The 21,000-nt window shown below is 51.0% G+C and overlaps 1 protein-coding gene across 6 annotated transcripts in view; it reads right to left on the bottom strand.

Annotated features, from left to right (window-relative positions):
• Nucleotides 1-21,000, bottom strand: part of EXOC2 (exocyst complex component 2) — a 1,204,847-nt gene that overhangs the window by 319,041 nt on the left and 864,806 nt on the right. For all 6 annotated transcript variants that reach the window (XM_085607146.1, XM_085607144.1, XM_085607148.1 and 3 more), the window contains one exon: nucleotides 561-677. In XM_085607146.1, the coding sequence (XP_085463272.1) occupies nucleotides 561-677 (117 nt within the window). The remainder of the gene's footprint in view (nucleotides 1-560; nucleotides 678-21,000) is intronic.

Here is a 21,000-nt window from a genome sequence, read left to right as displayed (position 1 = left end):
TTTCGGCAGGTCTGCAAAACCCCAAACTGTCAAAGTCAGGCAGAGCATGCACAGACGTACCTTACCTAATCGATGTGCACATCTAAAGAACGTCTTAAAGAATAGGTAGATGTAATATGGATCCATGTTCGCAGGTTCAATACTCTCAGCAGACTGGCCTTAGAACGAGCAGTGCATTGACCTTAGAACGAGCAGTGTACCAGGGAAATTGGTAGAGCTGGAGGGTCTGGTCTGTGTAGGTGGGTCAGGGAAATAATTTCTATTTCTTTAGATAATCACAGCTAAAATATTATTTAGAGATAACTGAAATTACCCAAGATACATCATGACTTAATTTTGTGCACCGTGAAAAAAGGAAGGCATTATGAGCAGACTAAAATAGCTCTTGTTCACATGAATATTTTTACTTTCTTAAATTAAGTTCCATATTTTCTGAACAGCATATTATACTTTACTAAAAACACAGACAGGACTGGCTGTCCCATAAACAATAGTTATACTTGTTGACATTCTTAGACAAAATTAAATCGAAACGGTACAGAAAAAAACCTAATACATACCTGTGTTATCTTCTCTACTGCTGGGAAGCTGTGCTTTTCAAAATGTTCCGCTATGTTCAGGAAAGTGTGACGTTCTAGATGACGACAGTTACTGAGGACAATTAAAAGTCTTTGTTCCTAAAATAAATAGTTTTACAACGTATTAATTAAGCAAACATCTAAATGAAACCATCCGAAAATAAAATAACAGCGCAGGAAAAACAAATGGTATCTATATTAATTTCATAAGGCAATTAACAGCATGAAGTAGAAGCAAGTCAAAAAGATGACTGGTACCCAAGATTGTCCCAGATGGAAGAGTTACTTACCTTCGGTAACAATATATCTGGTAGAGACACAGTTTAGCCGCAGATTCCTTTACTTAGAATGTCCCCCAGGCGTCAGACTGGATCCGGAAAATCCTTTTCCCAGCAATACCTCTGCACACTGGGAGGTGGCGTCGCCCGGCTCCGTCCTGACGTCGTCCACGGAAGTGACGTCAGTGGAGCCATATAAGCCCCTCCCGGCGTGCTGACGTCAGTTTTCTACAGGAAACTTTTCCACGCACCAACGCGGGGCCGTGCAAAAAACTGCGATAGTATAGGAACAGTGTGTGTTAAAAAAGAACAAAATCATTGAAAAAGCACCCAGTACCTGAAGGGACTGAAGGGAGCTCACAGAGTACTTGCTGCGAGCAAGGGCCCAACAAAATTGCCAAGCCGTGCCCCACCTCGAGGGGGCAACGACTGTGGTACAAAGGATATGACAAGCGAGGCACAGCTTATCACAGGAGGGAAATTAAAAGAACCACAATATTGAAGCAGCATGTTGCAAGACAAGTCATTAGAAGTGAACAACCACCAGAAAGTACACCACACACACACCCCAGAGATTGAAGAACTGTAGCACCAAGAGAACCCAATCCAACCGACTGCCAGAGAAAGAAGGAGGCATAGGTGTGGGTGGTGGGAGGGAATTAAAAACAGAATAACTTCACGCGTGAGTAGCACAGGAGGAAAAACATGAGAAGGTAGTAAAAAGTATAGACCTGAACCACTTTAAAATGTGGACGGAGTGGAGAGCCAAAGAGCTCGAAAGCAGCCAAAGGAAGGGGAGAGAGCACGTCACCAACCAAACACTAGGACGGAGGGGAGTCCAAAGGGCCCCACGTAGAACACCACACCCTACCCCAGAGTGAAGTGCGAGAGCACACCTCTTGAAGACCAAAGCCACCAGAAAGAGGGAGGCTAAGTGGAAAGACACCATATGAAAATGTCTTCACAGAGTGGGGAGGATCGACGGGCGTTAAGGAATCTGTGGCTAGACTGTGTCTCTACCAGATATATCGTTACCGAAGGTAAGTAACTCTTCCATCTGATACACATCTAGCCACAGATTCCTTAACTTAGAATAGATACCAAAGCCATACCCCATAGGAGGAGGGTCTGCGAAACAACCACTAAGTTCCAGGAGAACAAATTTGTCAAGAGGCTGACGAAAAAACAGTGGAAACCGCAATGCCAGGACAACAGGCATCAGACCCATGACCCACCCAAAGGAGCATGAACAAGGGATGGTAAAGAGACCAAATCCGACGAGGGACGGTGTGAGACCTTTCTCGCCCAGACATAGACAAAAGGAAAACAGAAGTAGAAAGTTCTGTGCCAACGTAAGAAACAATGCAGCGAGACCTTTAAAGAAGGATCCAGGCATCGGTCCCTATAACCCAAGAGAAACGAAGTACCAAGTGTCAAAACAACATGACAACGGTACAGCATACCGCCTGAACACACACCACAGTGGAAGCCACAAGAAACAGGGGACAGTCGGAAGACTGTCTGCCCCAGAGCCGCAGCATGAGGCCCGTGGGTGGAAGAAAAAACACCTTAATGTGTACTGCCTAGGACATGTGACAACAGTGGCAGGGCCGAGCACTGAGTCTAGTGCCAACAGAGACAGAGGAGCCACCATTTGAGCAAAAGCTCAGGAGGTAGGCATGCAGCCAAATGAGTTAAAAGGCACCACTGTGAGTGGATAACCTGCAAGGCTATTAACACACAGAGAACAACATCCCGAAGGAAAGAGTAAGCAAGAATGTCTGACACTAAGGCAAAAAAGACTTAGTATGCGAGCACCCCAGTGGTGTGTAGAATCCACGATATACACACAAGAGACAGGAATGTCGACACACGTACCTGGAGTGACTAAATCCTAAATAGGGGAGTAACGGAAGCGGCACCACGGCACCGGTGTGCTGCATAACAGTTAAGAATGCAGAAAAAATAACAGGTCCCTGAGGGGGAAGAATCCTGGTCTCCCGTGAGACAGCGGAAACATAGACCACAAGACTGCCCATAAAGGATAGAAAGAAGGCACAGACAGAAGCCGTGCGCCAAAAGCCCACACCGCCAAAGACCAACACCGTCTACCAAAATGGAGAACGTCAAGAAGAATACACACACAGTAATGCTACCTAAAGGAGCACCTGTGCAATAATGGGAGTAAGAACTCAAACCCAGAAACACATCAGGGGTGGAGCACAGATCCAGAGGCAGAAAGGCATAGACCAGAGTCACTCCTTGAGAAGTAGGAATATGCACAGGAAGGGACAAGCCGGACCCCATGTCCTGCAAGAAGCAAGGAACCAGAGACCGTGCCTGTGGCCCACAACGGGTAACAGAAAAGAGACACATATACAGGAGGCGCCTGACCGCCGAATCAGCATGGGCATCAAAAAGAGTGACCCCATTAAATGGTATATCTTTAAGCCGCTCCTGAACATGCTCTGGGAAAACGCCATCACGCAACCACGCGTGGCGGCGTATGTCAACGACCTGGCCATAGTACGCCCACAGTGTCAGTGGCGTCCTTGGCAGACCGAATTGAAAAGTGTGCCATATCATGGCCATCACTGATTAGGCGGGCCAGATCGGCATGAGTGATCCCCGGCAAGGAGGCGAAGAGCCGGTCAACAGCATCCCAAAGGGCAAATGTAGCCCAAGCAAATACACGCAACATGTTGAGGGACAGGAGTCCCGAGCAGGCGGATGTGAACACATCACGGCCACACGACTCCAGAAACCGAGACTCCCGAGTGGGAGGATGCAACAGAACAGAAGTAACAGAGAGAGCTGCCTGAAGCACAAGTCCTCCAACTCCAGGATGGAGGGTTAAACAGGCGGGGTTAGTGGGAGCCAGCTGATGTGCCACAGCATGATCCACGGGGTCCCCCTAGGAGGGCCGTGCCCACGTTCCAAGAAGGATGTCAAACAACTAATCCGCAAAATGTACGGGTCCATGTTCCCCGTGCCCTGGTGGAGAATATCCAGCAAAGGCTCCAAAGGACTAGAGACTGAGGGCGGCTCCATCCTTAAAATGTCTGCAGTCCCACAAACAGCCCTGACGAACGTCACACCAGCCTCCATGGCCCCACGAGGCGGTGAAATCAAGTCATCAGTAGGTGATGGACGCAAGCTAAACCGGCCACTTAATAGAGGCACAGCAGTAGGATGAGTAGGCCAATGCTCCACTGGCACCTGCTCTGGAGAGCAGTGAAAAGACTCTGGGTGGTGAACCCACTGGGACCACATCCTTCACCACTAAAGCTGGAGACTGTACCGGCGTCGATCGGCGTAGAGGCAAAGTCGAGCCGGTGTCGGAGACCTCTGAAGAGGCCCCGACTGGCGGAGTGGAGCAAGCGTTGGAGACCTCCAAAAAAGGCCTCGACCGCCCTAGTCGGCCTCGACTCGTCGAGCCGGCGACGGTGACCTCCGAATAGGCCTCGACCCCTCGAGTCGAGCCGGCGACCTCCGAAGAGGTCTCGACCCTTCGAGTCCAGTCGGCAACCTCTGAAAAGGCCTCGACTCCTCGAGTCGAGTCGGCGACCTCCGAAGGCCTCGACACCTCGAGTCGAGCCGGCGTCGGTGACTGCTCGGAGTCGGACCAGCGTAGAATCAACATACCCCAAGGTGGAAACCTGCGGGAGAGAGTACGCCGAAGCGGTGCCGTGCACCGCGCCGCAGCCACCTCCAGCGAAGGCGCAGGGAGCCTCTGAAGGCTGTGCGACAGCGCAATGGAAGGGCTAGACGTCGTGGGATGCCCCTCCGGGCCGTGTCCCGACGTTGCGGCGACTCTGGTGTCAGAGTCAGGGCACTTGTTTGGAGCAGAGTGTAAACCCACCGGCAGTGTCCCAACCTGAGTCCCTACCCCCCCCCCTATGGGGCCCGGAGGCGCGCAAGGGAGGGGGGCAAATGCTTACCTGTGGCGACTCTAGTGTCAGAGTCAGGGCACTCGGTTGGAGCCGAGGGTAAACCTGCCGGCGGTGTCCCAACCTGAGTCCCTACCCCCCCTGTGGGGCCCGGAGGCGCACCAGGGAGGGGGGGCAATGCTTACCTGAGGTAGGCGAATGATGGCGACGGTGACGGAACCTGCCCTGCCGCATGGACGACCCCGCTGGAGAACGAGACCTGCGTCGCGAGGGGTCCGTTCGGGACATCCGGGCAGACAGCAGCGTTCCCGCAGTGATTGCGGCTGCAGCTGGCGGCAAACGTCACAATCCACGGAGTCATGGTGCTCTCCCAAGCACCATATACAGAGTTCATGAGGGTCCGTCGTCGGCATCTGTCGAGCAGGACCGGCACGGTTTGAAGCCCACAAGGGCCTCGACATACTGTTCCTGGGTGTCGAAAAGGCTTGCAATAAACAATAACAGGCCCGAGGTATTACTTTCCCGGATCCGCGTTAGGACGCAGAAAAGAAGAAAACTGACGTCAGCATGCCCGGAGGGGCTTATATGGCTCCACTGACGTCACTTCCGTGGACGACGTCAGGACGGAGCCGGGCGACGCCACCTCCCGGCGTGCAGAGGTATTGTTGGGAAAAGGATTTTCCGGATCCAGTCTGACGCCTGGGGGATATTCTAAGTAAAGGAATCTGCAGCTAGATATCTCTATCAGATTGATGGTTTTGTTTTCACTATTAGTTGCATTATTTACACTAACTCATTCCATATTTATTTCCCTTCTAATTTTACCACATACAGCAAAAGCGAAAAGCAAGAAATGAGGTTAACGTACGAGTTACTTACCTTCGGTAACGATGTATCTGGTAGAGATGATTCTAGCCGCAGATTCTTTCACGTAGAATTATCCCCAGGCGTGAGACTGGATCCGGAAACTTTTTTGCCACAGCATCCCTGCGCGCCGGGGGCGGGGCGACATCACGCGATTCCGCCCAGGGCTCGTCCGCGTACGTGAAGTCAGCGAGGTCACATAAGACCCGCCCCGGCGCGCCTACGTCAGTTTTCTTAGGAGAACTTTTCCGCACCACAACGCAGAACCACCAGATAAAAAACTGTGGAAGCATGGGAACAGTGTGCGAAGAGCAGAAAAATTGGAAAGAAACGGTGCCAACACCGCAGAACCTAAGGGCAGGGAAAGAAGAAGAACAAGCAGAAACCTGCTCAGTCACCCTGCCAGCACATAGACAGCCTCCCATCCCTGTGCCTCGGAGGCAAAGAACATGCGTAAACGCATGGCCCACGTAGTAAACCCCACCCCCTCATCCTGAGCAAGGAATGGGACCAGTCCCAAGACAGACAGGGACAACAAACTTCCAAGCCACCCCAACCTGGAGGGCAACCACCCACAAGGGACAAGGGCAAGACCTGGCCAGACGACCCTTAATCAGAGGATAGTAATGGAAGGAAGGGAGGGGAGGGAGGACAGGGATAGAAAGCAACCCCCCCCAAATCTGGAGTAGTCAAAGCAGCAGGGCACCGGAGCACCGGAACCCCATCCTGCAAAGAACCAAAGGAGGAATGAACCGCCCCCAGACGGAGTCGCCCGTCAAGAACAAGGAAGGCACTCACAGGAGATACAGCCCCCCACCGGGAGGCGAGTACCGAAGACCAACCCAAGGGTCCTCGCAGAATAGGGGAGGAAGGGCAGGCCGTGAAAGAATCTGTGGCTAGAATCGTCTCTACCAGATACATTGTTACCGAAGGTAAGTAACTCGTACATCTGATAGAGACTACTAGCCGCAGATTCCTTCAAGTAGAATAGATACCCTAGCAATACCCCCTGGGAAGGAGGGTCTGCGAAAGAACCCCACCAGCCAATGCAGAACAGAGGGCCCCACAGGGGACCAGATCTGTGGACCAGGTAGAACCTCGCCCCTGCCAGGCCAAGGGAACCCCCACAAGCAGAACCCCACCGACCCCAAGGGGATGTAGGAGGGAAAGAAGGCTGAAGAGGCTCGTACACTCACAGCAGAGGAACCAAGGGCAAGGACAGAGGCCGAAGCACCCCACTCCCCCACAAGGCAACATAGCTTCCGCCCAATGCCAAGACAGGAAAAGCAGAAGAAAAAGAAGAAGAAGCCTAGAGGGCCCAAGGAAACGAGGGAAAAGAAGGCAAACCCACTCCAGATGGAGAGCAGCCTGCCAGCCAGAACAGCGCCGGCAGTCAAAGCCAGAAGCAAGAAGAACAGCCTGAGGCCCCAGGGAGGCCGAGAAGGCGACGCCTGGCAAGGGAGAACACAGGATCATCCCAGACCTCAGGACAGGAGCAGGGAGAGGAGGAGATGCCCGGGCCACCACTACGAGTGGCCGCGCACACAACCTCAGGAAGCAAAAGCAACCTACCTAAACGCCATGGAGAACAGGCACCCGAAGGCGACCAGAACCCTCTAGCAGAACGCAAGCCATATTACAGATACCACTACCCCACATAGGGTACGTTAAGTCCCAAGATATGGGAACCCTCTTTGTTTTTTGTTTTTTTAAACCTTTATTTATGATTTTTCAACATACATAACATATATCTCTACAGAAGGATATCATCCCAGACATACAAAAAAAAGGAAAAAGGCAAGCATTAAGTACTCGGTGCTCTTACTGGCATACGTTATTCGTAAATACCCAATACTGTCCCCCGACTCGGCCAAAGGAATGCCATCTCTTCACAATTTTGGTCTCTGTTATCACAGTCCACAGGTATAATAACAACACAATGCCTCACTGGAGATCAAAGGTGCGACAATATGGCCAGCAGATATCTACTTTAAGGTGCGTCGCTCACGGTATCCCAGCAACATGGCCACATTCATCCCAGAACAGCATGGCCCAATAACTCCTCCATCCCCCATCCCTTAAAACTACCCTGTGGTATGGGGACCACTGTCTTCCGCAGTAGAACCAGATGCGTCCGGCGGAGCATCCACCTTGTGTGCCAACAAGTAGTGCGTGAGGGGGCCCCAGATATTACTAGGCCTTGAAGCGCAGGGGAGCGTTTCCGCGTGAATTGTCAGTTGTTCCTGGCAATAAACCATGTCATCCATCCAATCCTTAAATTTAGGGGCTCGCCCCCTCCCCCACCTACAGGCTACTCTGCGTTTTGCTAACAAACGGGAAAGGGTGGTGTAGCGGCGATATGCTTTAGGGATTTGTTTAGTGTAGCCTAGGAGCGCGATCAAGGGATCACATTCCAACGCCATGGACGTCCTATCAGACAAAGCCCCAACTACCTGCACCCAATAGTCCCTCACCCGCGGACATTCCCAAGCCAAATGCAGGAACGCCACCCCGGAGATACCACATCTGTCACACTGGTCCGTGTCCCTTAACCCAAAACGAAACATCTTGGCAGGGGTACAGTACATGCGTTGCAAGAATTTGTAGTGAATTATGCGTAGACGGCAACTAGCAGATATGTGCGCAGTTTGTGAGCAACAATATTGCCACTGTTCATCCGTTATTGAAGCACCCAGATCCGTGGACCAGTGTGCTCGGGCAGCACTTTGTGGTTGCGTGCGCTCAGTTCGAATCGTCCGATACAGGTTGGACACCAAATGTCCCGGGCTGGCCGCCTGCGACATCTGATGAAGTGGTTTAAAGTTCGCGGGTTCCTGTGGAAAGTGCGGGAGGATGGCACGCATGCCCTGTCGTAGACGCACGTACAAGAATAGATCCAAAGATGTGGGACGTAAATCCCCAAAAAACTGTTCAGACGTGCAGAAGATACCACTGCGGAACAAATCGCCCCAGGTCTCAACATGCACCCGCTTGCATAATTGTCGGAATCCCGTCTCCTGCAGCAGGGATAGCTGTGGGTGATACGATAGGGGTAGCAACGAGGAATATAAGAACGAGTACCCCAGGGCATGCATAATATAATGCCAAGCATCTACCGTGCTCCTGATGGTGGTTGGCGCAGTGTCGCGCGAGCGAGGGGGGGCATGTATCAGCCCATCGAGCGGGATAGGATCAGCTAGCCAGTGTTCCGCCGCGACCTGCGGCATGCACGCCGGCGGGTGATTCCAGAAATATGCATAGTGGGCTTGAGCACAAGCGTAGTATAATTCAAAGTCCGGGATGTCGAACCCGCCTTGTTCATAAGGTCGTGTAAGTATCGCCCATTGTACCCGTGGCTGTTTGCCCCCCCAGTACAATCGTATCAGCTCGGATCGAAGCATTTTGAAAAAATTACGTCCCGGGTTATTGGGAAGGTTCAAGAAAAGGTATAAGAATTGAGGGAGGATCACCATCTTAATCAAGGATGCTCTCCCTGCAGGACAGGGGGAGAGATATCCACCTCGTGATATTAATGGTAAGACGATCCAAAGCAGTTCTGTAATTGTGGCGGATCATTTCATCTCTGTCCCCGGAAACTTGAATCCCCAAATACCACAAGTCGGTATCACACCATTCTAGCGGGTAGTCCAGGGGAAATCTGGTCACCACCTCCGTCAAAGGTAGCAGTTGCGACTTTGCCCAATTAATGTGAACACCAGAAAGTTTCCCATAAACAAGGAACTCACGTTATAGAGGATTGAGGTTGTGCTGGGGATCCCAGACATATAGCGTCAGATTATCTGCATATAGCGAAATCAATATTTGTCGCAGAGGACAACGAAGCGCTCTGTCCTTATGGTGCTGACGCAGTTTGCATGCCAGGGGTTCAATCGCGAGGGCGAACAATAGGGGGGGGATAATGGGCATCCCTGTCTAGTCCCTCTAGTGATGTGAATCGGCGACGACCGGTGACCATTTATGAGCACCCTGGCAGTTGGTTTGTAATACAGCAATTGTATCCAGGACACAAAAAGAGGGGGAAAGCCCATACGGAGCAGTATGCCAAATAGATAGTCCAACTCAACGGAATCGAACGCCTTAGTGGCATCCAAAAAAATAGCAGCCATGGGGAGTTCGGGCGACACGTTTTGTACTATTGAGAACAGCGTTCGAAGATTATGTGTGGTAGCGCGACCCGGGATGAAGCCCGCCTGGTCCGGTAGTACCAGATTCCCCATCAAGAGAAGCCCCTGATTCGCAATGAGCTTTGCTAATATTTTAGTGTCACAATTGAGGAGTGACAACCGTCTGTAGGAGTCACAGGAGGAGGCCACCTTGCCTGGTTTCAGGAGGGAAGTTATCAGGGCCTCTCTCATGGAGGAGGGAAGTACACCGCATTCCAGAGACTCTTCATATAGTTCCTTCAGTATAGGGGCTAGTATGTCTATGTAGGTTTTGTAAAATTCAGCGGGAATGCCGTCCGACCCCGGCGCCCTACCAGACTTTTGCTGCATAATTGCTTCGCGTACTTCATCCAACTCAATCGGGGCGCAGAGGCACTCTCTATGATGATCCTCCAGCCAGCCCAGTGCGACGTCTCCTAAGAAAGTATCCAGTTCAAAATGATCCAGGTGTTGCGATGTGTACAGCGTGGAGTAGTGCGATGTGAATGTAGCTAATATTCCTTCCGTATCCCTGTGCATCTCTCCATGAGGGTCTGTTATTTCTAATATATTGCTGGAGAATCGAGGTTTCTGTATAACTTCAGCTAATGCTTTCCCCGGGCACTCCCCCTCCCCATATCTCTGGGCCTTCCAATATTTCCCCATAAATTTGGATTCACGAAGTGCAGTCTCTGTGTACTCCGATAGTTTAGTACAGAATTCTAATTGTGTCTGACCCCCTCCCCCCCAGCCATACGGGTCTCCAACGTTTTAAGGTCTCTCTCCAATTTTTGGAGAGTACCGCGAATATCTCGTAACACACCAAAGCTCTTGGAAATACATATGTCCCAGACCGTAACCTTGAATGCCTCCCATATTATTTCCACAGAGTCGACAGACCCATTGTTTCTTTGGAAAAAGTCCTGTATCTCCTCCGACAATTCAGCATGGAATATTGCGTCCAGCAGGGCTGTGGGCTGCAGCCTCCAGCGGCAATGTGGTATCTACCACCCGGGCACCGCCAGTAGCAGCCGTACGGGTGAGTGATCAGAGTAAGGTGGCAGGTGGGTCACTCCCATAAGGGCCGACCCCAGCCCTCTCGACATAAGGCAGTAATCTATATGGGCCCAAGAGGCGGCACGGGACACAAAGTGTGTACCCTCTTTGGCAGTGGGGTGCATGTGACGCCAGGTATCAATGAGGCTCCCTTCTTCCAAAATCCCCTGCATGACAGCTTGTGACCTATTGTAGTGATGTGGTGCTGCATTGGACCTATCATGGAGTGGATTGAAGGCCACATTAAAGTCTCCGCCCCAAATCACGTGCGTGGTACCTACATCCATTATTTTCCTCCAAAGTACAGTGAAGAAGTCCGGTGCGTCGATATTCGGGCCATAGCAGCACACAAGCATGACCATATCGGCCCCTAAGCGTCCCCATAAGATAACAAATCGTCCCTGCGAGTCTACAATCTCCCCCTGGGGGACAAATGGTGTGCGTCTCTTGATGAGTATCGCTACACCTCTTGCATAAGAGGAATATGAGGAGAACAGCCTGTGCTCCGCCCATTTGCCCGCAAAGGAGGTGTGACCCTGTGGGCTAAAATGCGTTTCCTGTATAAATGCTATAGTAATATTATGGCGATCTAGGTAGGTGAGTATCTGCCTCCGCTTCCTGGGATCTCCCAGCCCTCGCACATTCCATGACAGAATTCCTAGGCTAGCATTAGGGGTCAACTCAGCCATAGTCCCAGTCGGTGACAGCATGTGCAGCCTGCAAGAGTGTACCTACCGTGCTAGATGCCAATGTAGCAATGTTACGCTGTATGTCTGTTAAGGAGACGAGCTATAATAGGGCGCGGAGGGCCCCCCACAGGGGGTCTGGGGCCCAGTGAGCGGTGCGCCCGCTCCACCATGAATTGAGAGGAAAGGGCCTCCGCTCTCACCACCGCTAGCAGAAGCTTCTCAATGTATAACTCCATCTTGCCTGTGTTGTTGTTTCCGGTATACCCAAAACCCTGATGTTATTCCGTCGGCTCCTCGCTTCGATGTCCTCATTTTTGGCAGCTATGACCTTTAAGAGCTTGTCCATTTGGGCCATTGTGCTTTGCATGTGCGTGTTGGTGTCTTCTGCGTCCAAAATGCGGCGTTCAGTCTCCTTAATCCGTTCCTCATGACCATCAAGTTTGCGGACGATGCTGTCCATGCGTGCGTTCATCCCATCCATCTTGTCGGCAAGCGTTGCAATGCCCTGTCGAACATCCAACAAAATGGCTTTCATATCAACCTCTGGTGTAGCGGGGGGCTCCCGAGTGGTCACCGCCACGCCAGCCTCATCCCCCTCCAGATTAGTTTTGACATTCTTTTTAGCTTCAAAGTGGATTCGAGGCTGCCTGGCATCCGGTTTCCCCATGATGTCGGCGCAGCAGGGGGGTGCCCTCAGGCACTGTCAAAGCGCAGAGCGCAGTAATGTGTTGCGCCCGGTAAGCTGTGTGTATTCAGTACTGTAGCTAGGTGGGGCAGCCGTACCCCGCTCAGGGCAGTGTGTCACGTCCGATACTGACCCTACCTCAGCGTCTATGCAGCATGTCGCCTCTTCAGAATGTCAGTCCCGGCATACACATTACCAGCCACATCACCAAAGGCGGCATCAATTTCAGTGCACAAGCAGCCCTGCGTCTTCACTGCGCAGAGTCCACAGCGCAATCTCGCAGCCTCTTCGCAACTCGTGTCGCTAGCAACTTGCACCTTACATATGCCTTTATTTCAGTCAGAGTATCATGTCCATACCACCAACGAGCACTCATAGATGACTTCTCTGCGTCCACCACTATTCACGCGTCGCTCATTGAGTGCTAGTCTACAAGGCCAGCAGTGTGCAACCTACAATCCACAGTAGGCGATGACCCTCTCAGCACCGCCACCGCAGGCTGTCAAGGACAGCAGAGGTATGTCCTCAGTTAACAGGGGGGCTCAAAGACGCCGACCTGCCATCCGACTCCGTGCGTTCCGCCTCCGCCACAGTGGATTTGCGACAGCGCCAGTCCAGTGGCCCGTGAGGAGCGTCGCCGAGCCTCCTGCCCCTCCGCCAAGTCTGCACCACTCCGCAGCGCCGGTATGTCCAATCGCGGCAGGTCCTGCCGCGGTGGGACCTCGCAGCCCTCACCAACAATCGCCGCCAGGCAACCCTCCGCACGGGGCATCCATACCGCTCTCCTCCGCTCCATAGGCCGTCAGCGCTGCAGCGTGCAGTATGTTTAGCCAGCCCGTGGGGTATTCACTAAAGGTTGCAAATCAGCAGCCCCACTGGCTGGGGATCGCCACTCGCCTCAGGGCAGGAGTACATCAAGCAGCAGCGCACGGCACCAATTGTCCGCTTTTCAGGGAGTTCGGCAAGTCTCTCCCTCTTTTTCTTTATGTTTTTTTTTGTTTTGTTTTTTTAAGTTGTTTTTTTACTTTCTTTTCCTTTCTTTCCCACCCTGTTATTGTTTCTGGTTGTTGATGGCCGCTCTGCCACCCGGACCGCCCTCAACACTCTCGTCCCTCTGGATCGCGGGTGCCTCCGCTGCCCGAATCCCGTGCCTCAGCTCAGGAACGTTCACCCTGTGATGCAAGGCCTGTGTGCCTCGTGGGCGCCGCGGTCTTGCGTAGGGCACTTCTGCCGGGTCCCTGCTCCGGCCGATTCAGGCTTCGCGCCGGCCGTATCTGACACAGACAAGAGCCTTTGGATGGCGGAGTCGGACGGGGCATGGAAGAACAGGCTGCCAACGGAAGGTCGATGAATCGCTCCCGAATATTCTCAGGGAATACTCCGTACCGAAGCCAAGCATGGGGACGGAGAGCGACTGGGGAAGCCATGGTCCGGCCCAGCACCTCTGAGATGTCCAGAGCGGAGCGGAGAATAAACGCCGCAAGCTCACGGCCATCCAATGCATGATGCCGTAAGTCCACCTGACCAGCCTCCTGGGACGCTGCAGATCCCAGAGACTCAGCCGAGTCCCACAAACAGAAGGAGGCCCTAGCCAGCACACACAAGGTGTTACGGGCCCGCAGGGCCACGCTGGTCGAGGCAAACATGTTGCGTCCCCAAGAGTCCAGCCTGCAGGCCTCTAGGGACGACGGAGTCAACAGTGGCGACAGGGAGGGAAAAGCAGTCCGCAAAAGGGGGCTAGCGGTTGAGGGGTGAAGGGAAAGACACGCCGGGGCACGCGGTGCCGGTGCAGAAGATGCTGAGGCACCGGGTCTCCTGAGGCAGGACGCCTACAAGCCCCCGTCAAGGAAGAAAGGAGTGAACCTTCAAAGGGAAGTAAGATTTCCCTCCCACCAGAGGCCTGGTGGAGGACCTCCAATAGATGGTCCTCCGGAAAGTGAGCCACCGGGTCACCCACGCGCAGGATACCCACAGCCGTGGACACCGCGTGAGCGAAGGCCACTCCCGCCTCCATAGGTCCCCGCGGTGGAAAAAGCAGCTCCTCCATGGGCGACGGCTGCAAACTAAGGCGGCCGTCCCCGAGGCCAAGCGGCACGGGCAAGGGCCAGACCTGGAAGACACCACACGGCGACCAGTCTCTGGGGAGAACGACACCAATATACAGCCTGCCTCCGGAGAATAAGGAGCGTCCGAAGACGAATCCGCGGTACGATACTTGCGCGGAACGGAGTGTCCGCTGCTTGAGGCAGGACGTCGGCACCAGCCGTTGTCACCGGACAAGGCACCTCCAAGTCACCCCGCACCAGAGACCGGAGTAGAGCTGGAGCCGCACCGGCCCCGGGGCAGTGCTGGAATGACTCCGACCCGACCCCCGCCGAGGCAGCCACCTGCGTGGGGGAATGAGAAGGGCCTGGGGAGTGGCACGAAGCCCTCCACCAGCCACGGCCCAGAATGTGGCGAAGATCGCTCGGCAACCCATGTGGCGGCGCGAGGGACGATCCAACCTCCGACTCGCCCTCCGACGAGGCAGCCGCCTGTGGGGAGGGACCGCATCCCAACAGCATCACATCCACCAAGCCTGGATCCGAGCCATCGCGGAGGGCCCTGCGCAGGACGAGGGATTCGCCGACGCCCCAGGAGGGGAACGAGGAGGAGATGCCAGGGAGGCCTGGAGAGACGCGCCGAGAGAAGTTTCATCCGGCGCTCCCGCCGTGACTTCGGCTTCAACTGTTGGCACGCCGCACAATCTGTGGTGCTGTGATCCTCCCCCAAACACCACATACAAATGAGGTGAGGGTCCGTCGCCGACATAAGACGTCAACAAAACGTGCAAGATTTAAAGCCCGAAGGCATTTGCACACTGTTCCACCAAAAGAAAATGGAAGAAAAAAGGGGCCCTGACAGGCCCGTAGCAAGGATCAGAGCTGCGTTGCACGCGGAAAAGGAAAAAACTGATGTAGGTGCGCCGGGGCGGGTCTTATGCGACCTCGCTGATGTCACGTACGTGGATGACGCCTGGGCAGAGTCGTGTGATGTTGCCCCACCCCCCGGCGCGCAGGGATGCTGTGGCAAAAAAGTTTCCGGATCCAGTGTCACGCTGGCGATAATTCTACGTGAAGGAATCTGCGGCTAGTAGTCTCTATCAGATACTACAACTGAAACACCTAGTAGATAGAAAGGTACTATCAATAGTGTCCTGACTGCTTAGTTCCTACTAAAAAATAGATCACTTTCAGTAAAGCTTCTTAAGGTGGATAGTCTATATACTTGCAAAGTTCTAATTTTTGAATGCTCATTCAGACAATAGATTTGACCCAGAAATAATCACGAGCAATAGCTGCTGTGGAACCTTGGCTGGAATAATGCAGGCGGGATGCAACGGCGTTGTGTCTTCCCATGCCTTTACTGGCTTAAATAAATATTCTCATTATCACAGATCATTACCTCAGAGCTTTGGGAACATTCATATTGAGTTCTATTTTATAGTTTCTTCCACTTTTCTTGGGAGATCTAGTTCAAGTTTGCATGTGTATGCTTTCTTTGCCATCCACCCACCTCTGTTTTTAGGGACTAGATGAGAGTTCTCAGGGGAGTTATTTGCACACTTGCTGAAAGTCAAAGCACAACTTCAGTTCCTCGCACCTTCCAGAGTACTTCTTGGCCACACGTATCCTGACTTGCCTGAAGAAGAAACTAGAGAGTTATCAGAAAATGTCCTGGCAGTCTCTGTGCATCCCATGAACTCACAGAAGGAGGATGATCACATAAGCATTCTCCTGTTCGGCCCTCCTTTATGTTCTGTTTCTACTTACTATAGGCTATTTCCCATAGGACTACATCTCCTTTCCCCTCAATCCGGACCCTGGAGGTGTTGGGCTTAAGCATCGTAGTGGGATGAATACTGGTGGGGACCTTTGCCCCTTCAATCCTCTGTATTTTGAGTCTGTTTCTGGAAAATATTATACAACATTGCAACCTTGCCCAATACTGGCATTTAGCCCTAAGAACTCAATGTCCTCCCTCAATACCGAAGACCTACTTATCAATAGGGTAAAGAATATCATTCCAAGCAGTCCTTGGGTTGGCTTTCTATGCCTCCCATTGTCTTTACCACCCCTTCCTTCAGGGTTGGCAAGGTTGGGCAGTGCAACCATGGACCCATTTCAATCCTGCTTCTTATACAGAGGTGAGTCTGTATGTTCAACTGTACAGGTGCAGGGTTCTTTGTGTCTAATGCTGCTTTCTGATATGGAGATTAGGTAGTGGTTCAGGTAACTGTGTGACTGCTCCCCTATGGCAGTAAGTGTCAGCATTGCAGCTTCAATTGTAGATCTCCTCAGCTTCTCCTGATATGGCCATATGGATCCATAAAGAAACCCCATTTCAATAGTTTCATCCCTTTACAGTGTTACAGAGAGCTAAGGAGGAAAGAATATAAAATAAATGTAGTGAAGAGAGTATCCCACAACTTTTTTATAAAACAGAGAAGTTATTAAAAAAAAACAGACTAAAAATGGGAGAAAGGTGGTCAATGACAACCACCAAAAAGAATGTTACTAAAGTAACTTGTTCTTCTGATGGGAAATTCTTTCCAAAGCATCCTCATCGTATATGGACTCCCCTGAAATGCCCTCAACAGGAGGTGGATATGACAGGAAACGTTTTTAAATCAATTAGTCATACAAAACCACCCTTGCAAATGACCCTCACATCTAGAGTGAGAGCTCAGACTTTAATGCTTCATAAAAGCATGCAGGGACGACCAAGTCACCACCTGCAGGAAAGTCGGATCCTTCTAGCATGGTTACCCCCACTTTTTACATGGTGTGAGTGTGTTTCTGACTAGTCTGGCTGAGATCCTGCTAATCAGGACCCCAGTCACTGTGCTCGCTCCCTACATTGGACTATGGTAAGTACTTTGGTACCTTCCTAATTGGCTACTGGTGTACCCTTCTAAGTCCCTAGTATATGGTACTAAGGTACCCAGGGCATAGGTACACCATGGGTCTCCCATGGTCTGCAGCATGTATTATGCCACCCATGAGAGGCCACTAAAACTGTGACTACAGGCCTGCCATTGCAGCCTGTGTGAGCTGGTGCTAGCACCACTCACTACAGATATAAGTTTCCTTATATCTGAGGTCACTGCGCTTAAAACCTATTAGTCACCCCTAAGGTAGTCCTTTCAATCCTCAAAGCAGGGTGCCTGGGTCTAAGTGTGAGGGTGCCCTGCAAAAGCAGGAAACCCCCTACAAACCCAGGAGTCGATTCTCCAGGCTTTGTTAGTGCGGCCAGCCATTTTATACATATAGAGGACATCAAGTCAATTACGAGATGTCTATCTATATATTGGCTGTACCGAAACCGGTCATGTTTGGTTTCGAACATGTGGGAATCCTACCCCAACACCGATTCCAATGTTGGATGTAGGATGTCATGTACTGGGAGGCTCCCCTAGGGAGCCCCCTGCATTCCCAGTACCAGCCTTTTTAGAGTCGTAACAGCAAGCTAGTGCTGCTGCTGACCAAAGACACGATTCTGCCTCCTGCTGCTGAGTTTGAGCAGGGGAAGGTAGAAAAATAGGTTTCCTGTCACAGGGAGGTGTGACCACCTCCCAGACAGGACTTAGTGTATTGGGTTGGGGGCGCTTGCCAGTGCCACCAGACTGCTTTGAAGAGCACATTTGGTGCCCTCCTTTTATAGTCCAGTTGAAACCAGTTCAGGGAGCTGTTGGCTCCTGCTCTGGTGCGAAACTGGACAAAGGACATGGGAGTATTCTCTCTTCTGTCCAGCCCCTCTTCAGGGATGGACCCCTGAATCGTTGCAATGCTTTTTTTTGGGTACTTAAGGGCTTACCTCTGAGTGGCTCTTCGGATTCATTGTGGGACAAGATTCAGATCCGAAACCACTTCAACTTCAACCATCTAGGCACTATGGACTTCGCTATGGGAACCGAGAATGCATCTGGGAAGACTCCTGGTGCTCCTGGTTTCGTCGTCCTGCCAGTCTTCTGTGCCTGTGCTCCATCCAGGTTCTTCTCCCGGCCTCTGGATATCAAAGACACTTGAAGGAATCTCCCTTGGAGTGAAGGAGTCACTTCTCTGCATCTGCAGGAACCACAACTAAGCTGACCGGTTTGCTTCTCGTAACGTCCTCCGGGCTTCGAAAAGCACAGCAACATGGGTGGTGTTTCTGCAACTCCCTCGAGGCCTGCACTGTCTTCTCAGCAAGTTTGAAGCCAGTATCGCTCGTCGGAACTGCTGAACAGCACCCCTGTTCACTGCGTGACTTGCATTGTCAAAGCTTGTTGACTCTTCTCCAAAGATTTCCAGGCTCAAAGTAGCTCCAGCCTCCTGCATTTTTTGCTACTAAGATCTTTGTCCTCACCGCATCCTCTGCACAGTGGGCCTGCATCTTTAGTGAGCTGCTCGAGGCCCTCTTGCGACTCCTGTGCCTTCGGCCTGTCGGTCCTCGTGAGGGTCTTCTTTGGCTCCAGTGGACTCCCCTGTTAGCTCAGGACCTGCTTTGACTCTCCTGCACTTGGTGAGTCCCTTGGACTTTGTTGGCCCCGACACTGTGCCTTCTTCGTTGTCCACGTCTGTTGCTGCTACCAAGGCTTGTTGTTGCATACCAGCTAGCGACCCCTGTTTCTCGACTTCTGACTTGGGACAGCTTATGAATGGCTCCTGGTCTTCCACAGCGTCGCCCGATCCTCCCAGCTGCAGCGATAAGGCGACCGTAAACTCTCCTGCATCTTCCGTCATCGGTGGTCATTGGTCTTCCGTGCCTCCTGGTCACCCCAGAATGGCATAGACTCTGTCCCCTCTGCTTGCCGGTACTCCTCTTCAAGAATTCCCCCTTGGATTCCACCAAATCTTTCACCATCTTCGTCAGTGGCATCTTAAATTAAGTCCTCCATTGTGGTCTAAGGCAGTGTCTGACGTCACTTCGCACCTATGCCCCTGGCTTCCCTGGTGTAGGTATCCTGGTTCCTGGGGTATCCACAGGTGCAGGACTCTCCAACCTTCCATCTTCCACAGGGTTACTTCAGGGTCCTCTCTGAAGGGTCCTTCTTCTTGAAAACTGCAACTGCCACTTCCCCATTGACTTGCATTGAGTAAGCAGCTGTGTTTCCACTCTGAACACGGCCTCCGTGGGGTTTCTGGGTACTTAACTTGGGTGGTTCCTTGGGTCCCCAGCTCTTTTAAGTCTTCTGGGTCAAGTCTCCACTTTAGTCGCAGTTCGAATTCCACTTTATTAGTATATGGTTTGGTCTCCCCCTGGAGACCACTGTGTATTTGAGCTACTTACCTATTCTACTATTGAAATATTGTGTATATATTTTGTTTATATCTCCGGGTAGGAGATATACCAATGCGTTAGTGAGTGTGTATAATAAATAACAATTTTTATAACTACACTGTGTGGTTCTTTTTCACTTAACCTACACTATATGATTAGTTCTGGTAACACAAGCTGCTTAACACTCCTTCTGGACTAAGCCTGAAGGCTGCTCACCACAGCTACCACTTAGATAGCTTTCTATGGTGGTCTAAGACCACTAAAAAAAAAAACATAAGGGTTGTCTGGATTAGTGTAAGGTGCTTCACTTAGATAAGTGTGCACCATATTAAGCCAGCCTCCTAAACCACCTGACAAACTCCATCTCTAATGTCTCCTGAGCGGAGGAAAAGGGTGTTCAGTTGTCAAACTGATCCATTTGCCTACCACGACAATAGATAAGCTTGCAGGGATTAGGACACTATCAACACTGGAAATACTGCCACAAAGCTGGTTCTATTGGCCTCAAGAGGCCTCCTCCTCAGCTTCTTCAATGTATGAGAAAATGCATGATGCATTGAGTCCCAGCAAGAGCAACATTTTAAGAACAGGGAGTGCAGCTGAGGATCAAAAGATCAGACTCATATCCTGAATGTTCTGAACTCTCTTGTCTAAGTGAAAACGCTTAATCCACCTTGGACGAACAACACACTAATAAATTGAAGGCGGTGTAAGAGCTACTCCTGAAGACTGAGGGAGAACCCCAAATCAAACAGGAAATCATAGGTTTACTCAAAATGCAGAATTCGTGTTGAGGATGATGATAACCTAATATTGAATTCTAAATTTAATTGATACATTTACGGTAAACATGCTCATAAAAACTACAGAATATAATATGTGCATAACTGCAGTAAATTACAATTCTCAAAATACAATCATCTCAAACAAAGCAATAAAAATGCATTCAATCCAGAATCATTAAGAAAATGATCCCAGAAAGAAATGCAATCACTGCGCAAAGTAGTTAATGAAATGCTACCAAAATGGCAGATCCAGATAAAACACTTTTTAATAGGTTCAGAACTCATACAGCAATTAAATGCATCTGTTTCTATACAAAATACAAAGTAATATATATGCTTCTTCATGAAAGCACGGCAGTTAAAGTTAAAAATAAAATCTTTCTTGTGTTGTCTTAATATGCTTTCCCAACACTTCTCCAATATCAAACGAGTTCAGGGAGAATAGTGTGTTAGAGGTTCCAATCTGGGAAGAGTCACACTTTAAAAATACTGCCCATAAAATCTTTTTACTTTCTACTACAAAATGATCACAAAATAAAATGCACAATATTGAATCTGACATTCACATAACAAAACCAGTGATCAACATTTGCGGAGACCATAGCTCTAAAACCTTTAATCCACCAAGAAGCATCAGTCACAATTCTATTTCTCAGAATTGTAACGTGATATGCCAGTGGACCTGGTAAGGGAAGTTGTGAATCTGAGCT

Source organism: Triturus cristatus, chromosome 5_2, assembly GCF_964204655.1.
Source record: "Triturus cristatus chromosome 5_2, aTriCri1.1, whole genome shotgun sequence".
Lineage (NCBI taxonomy): Eukaryota > Metazoa > Chordata > Amphibia > Caudata > Salamandridae > Triturus > Triturus cristatus.
The sequence above is the reverse complement of the archived record's forward strand: the minus strand, read 5'-3'. Positions and strand labels throughout refer to the sequence as shown.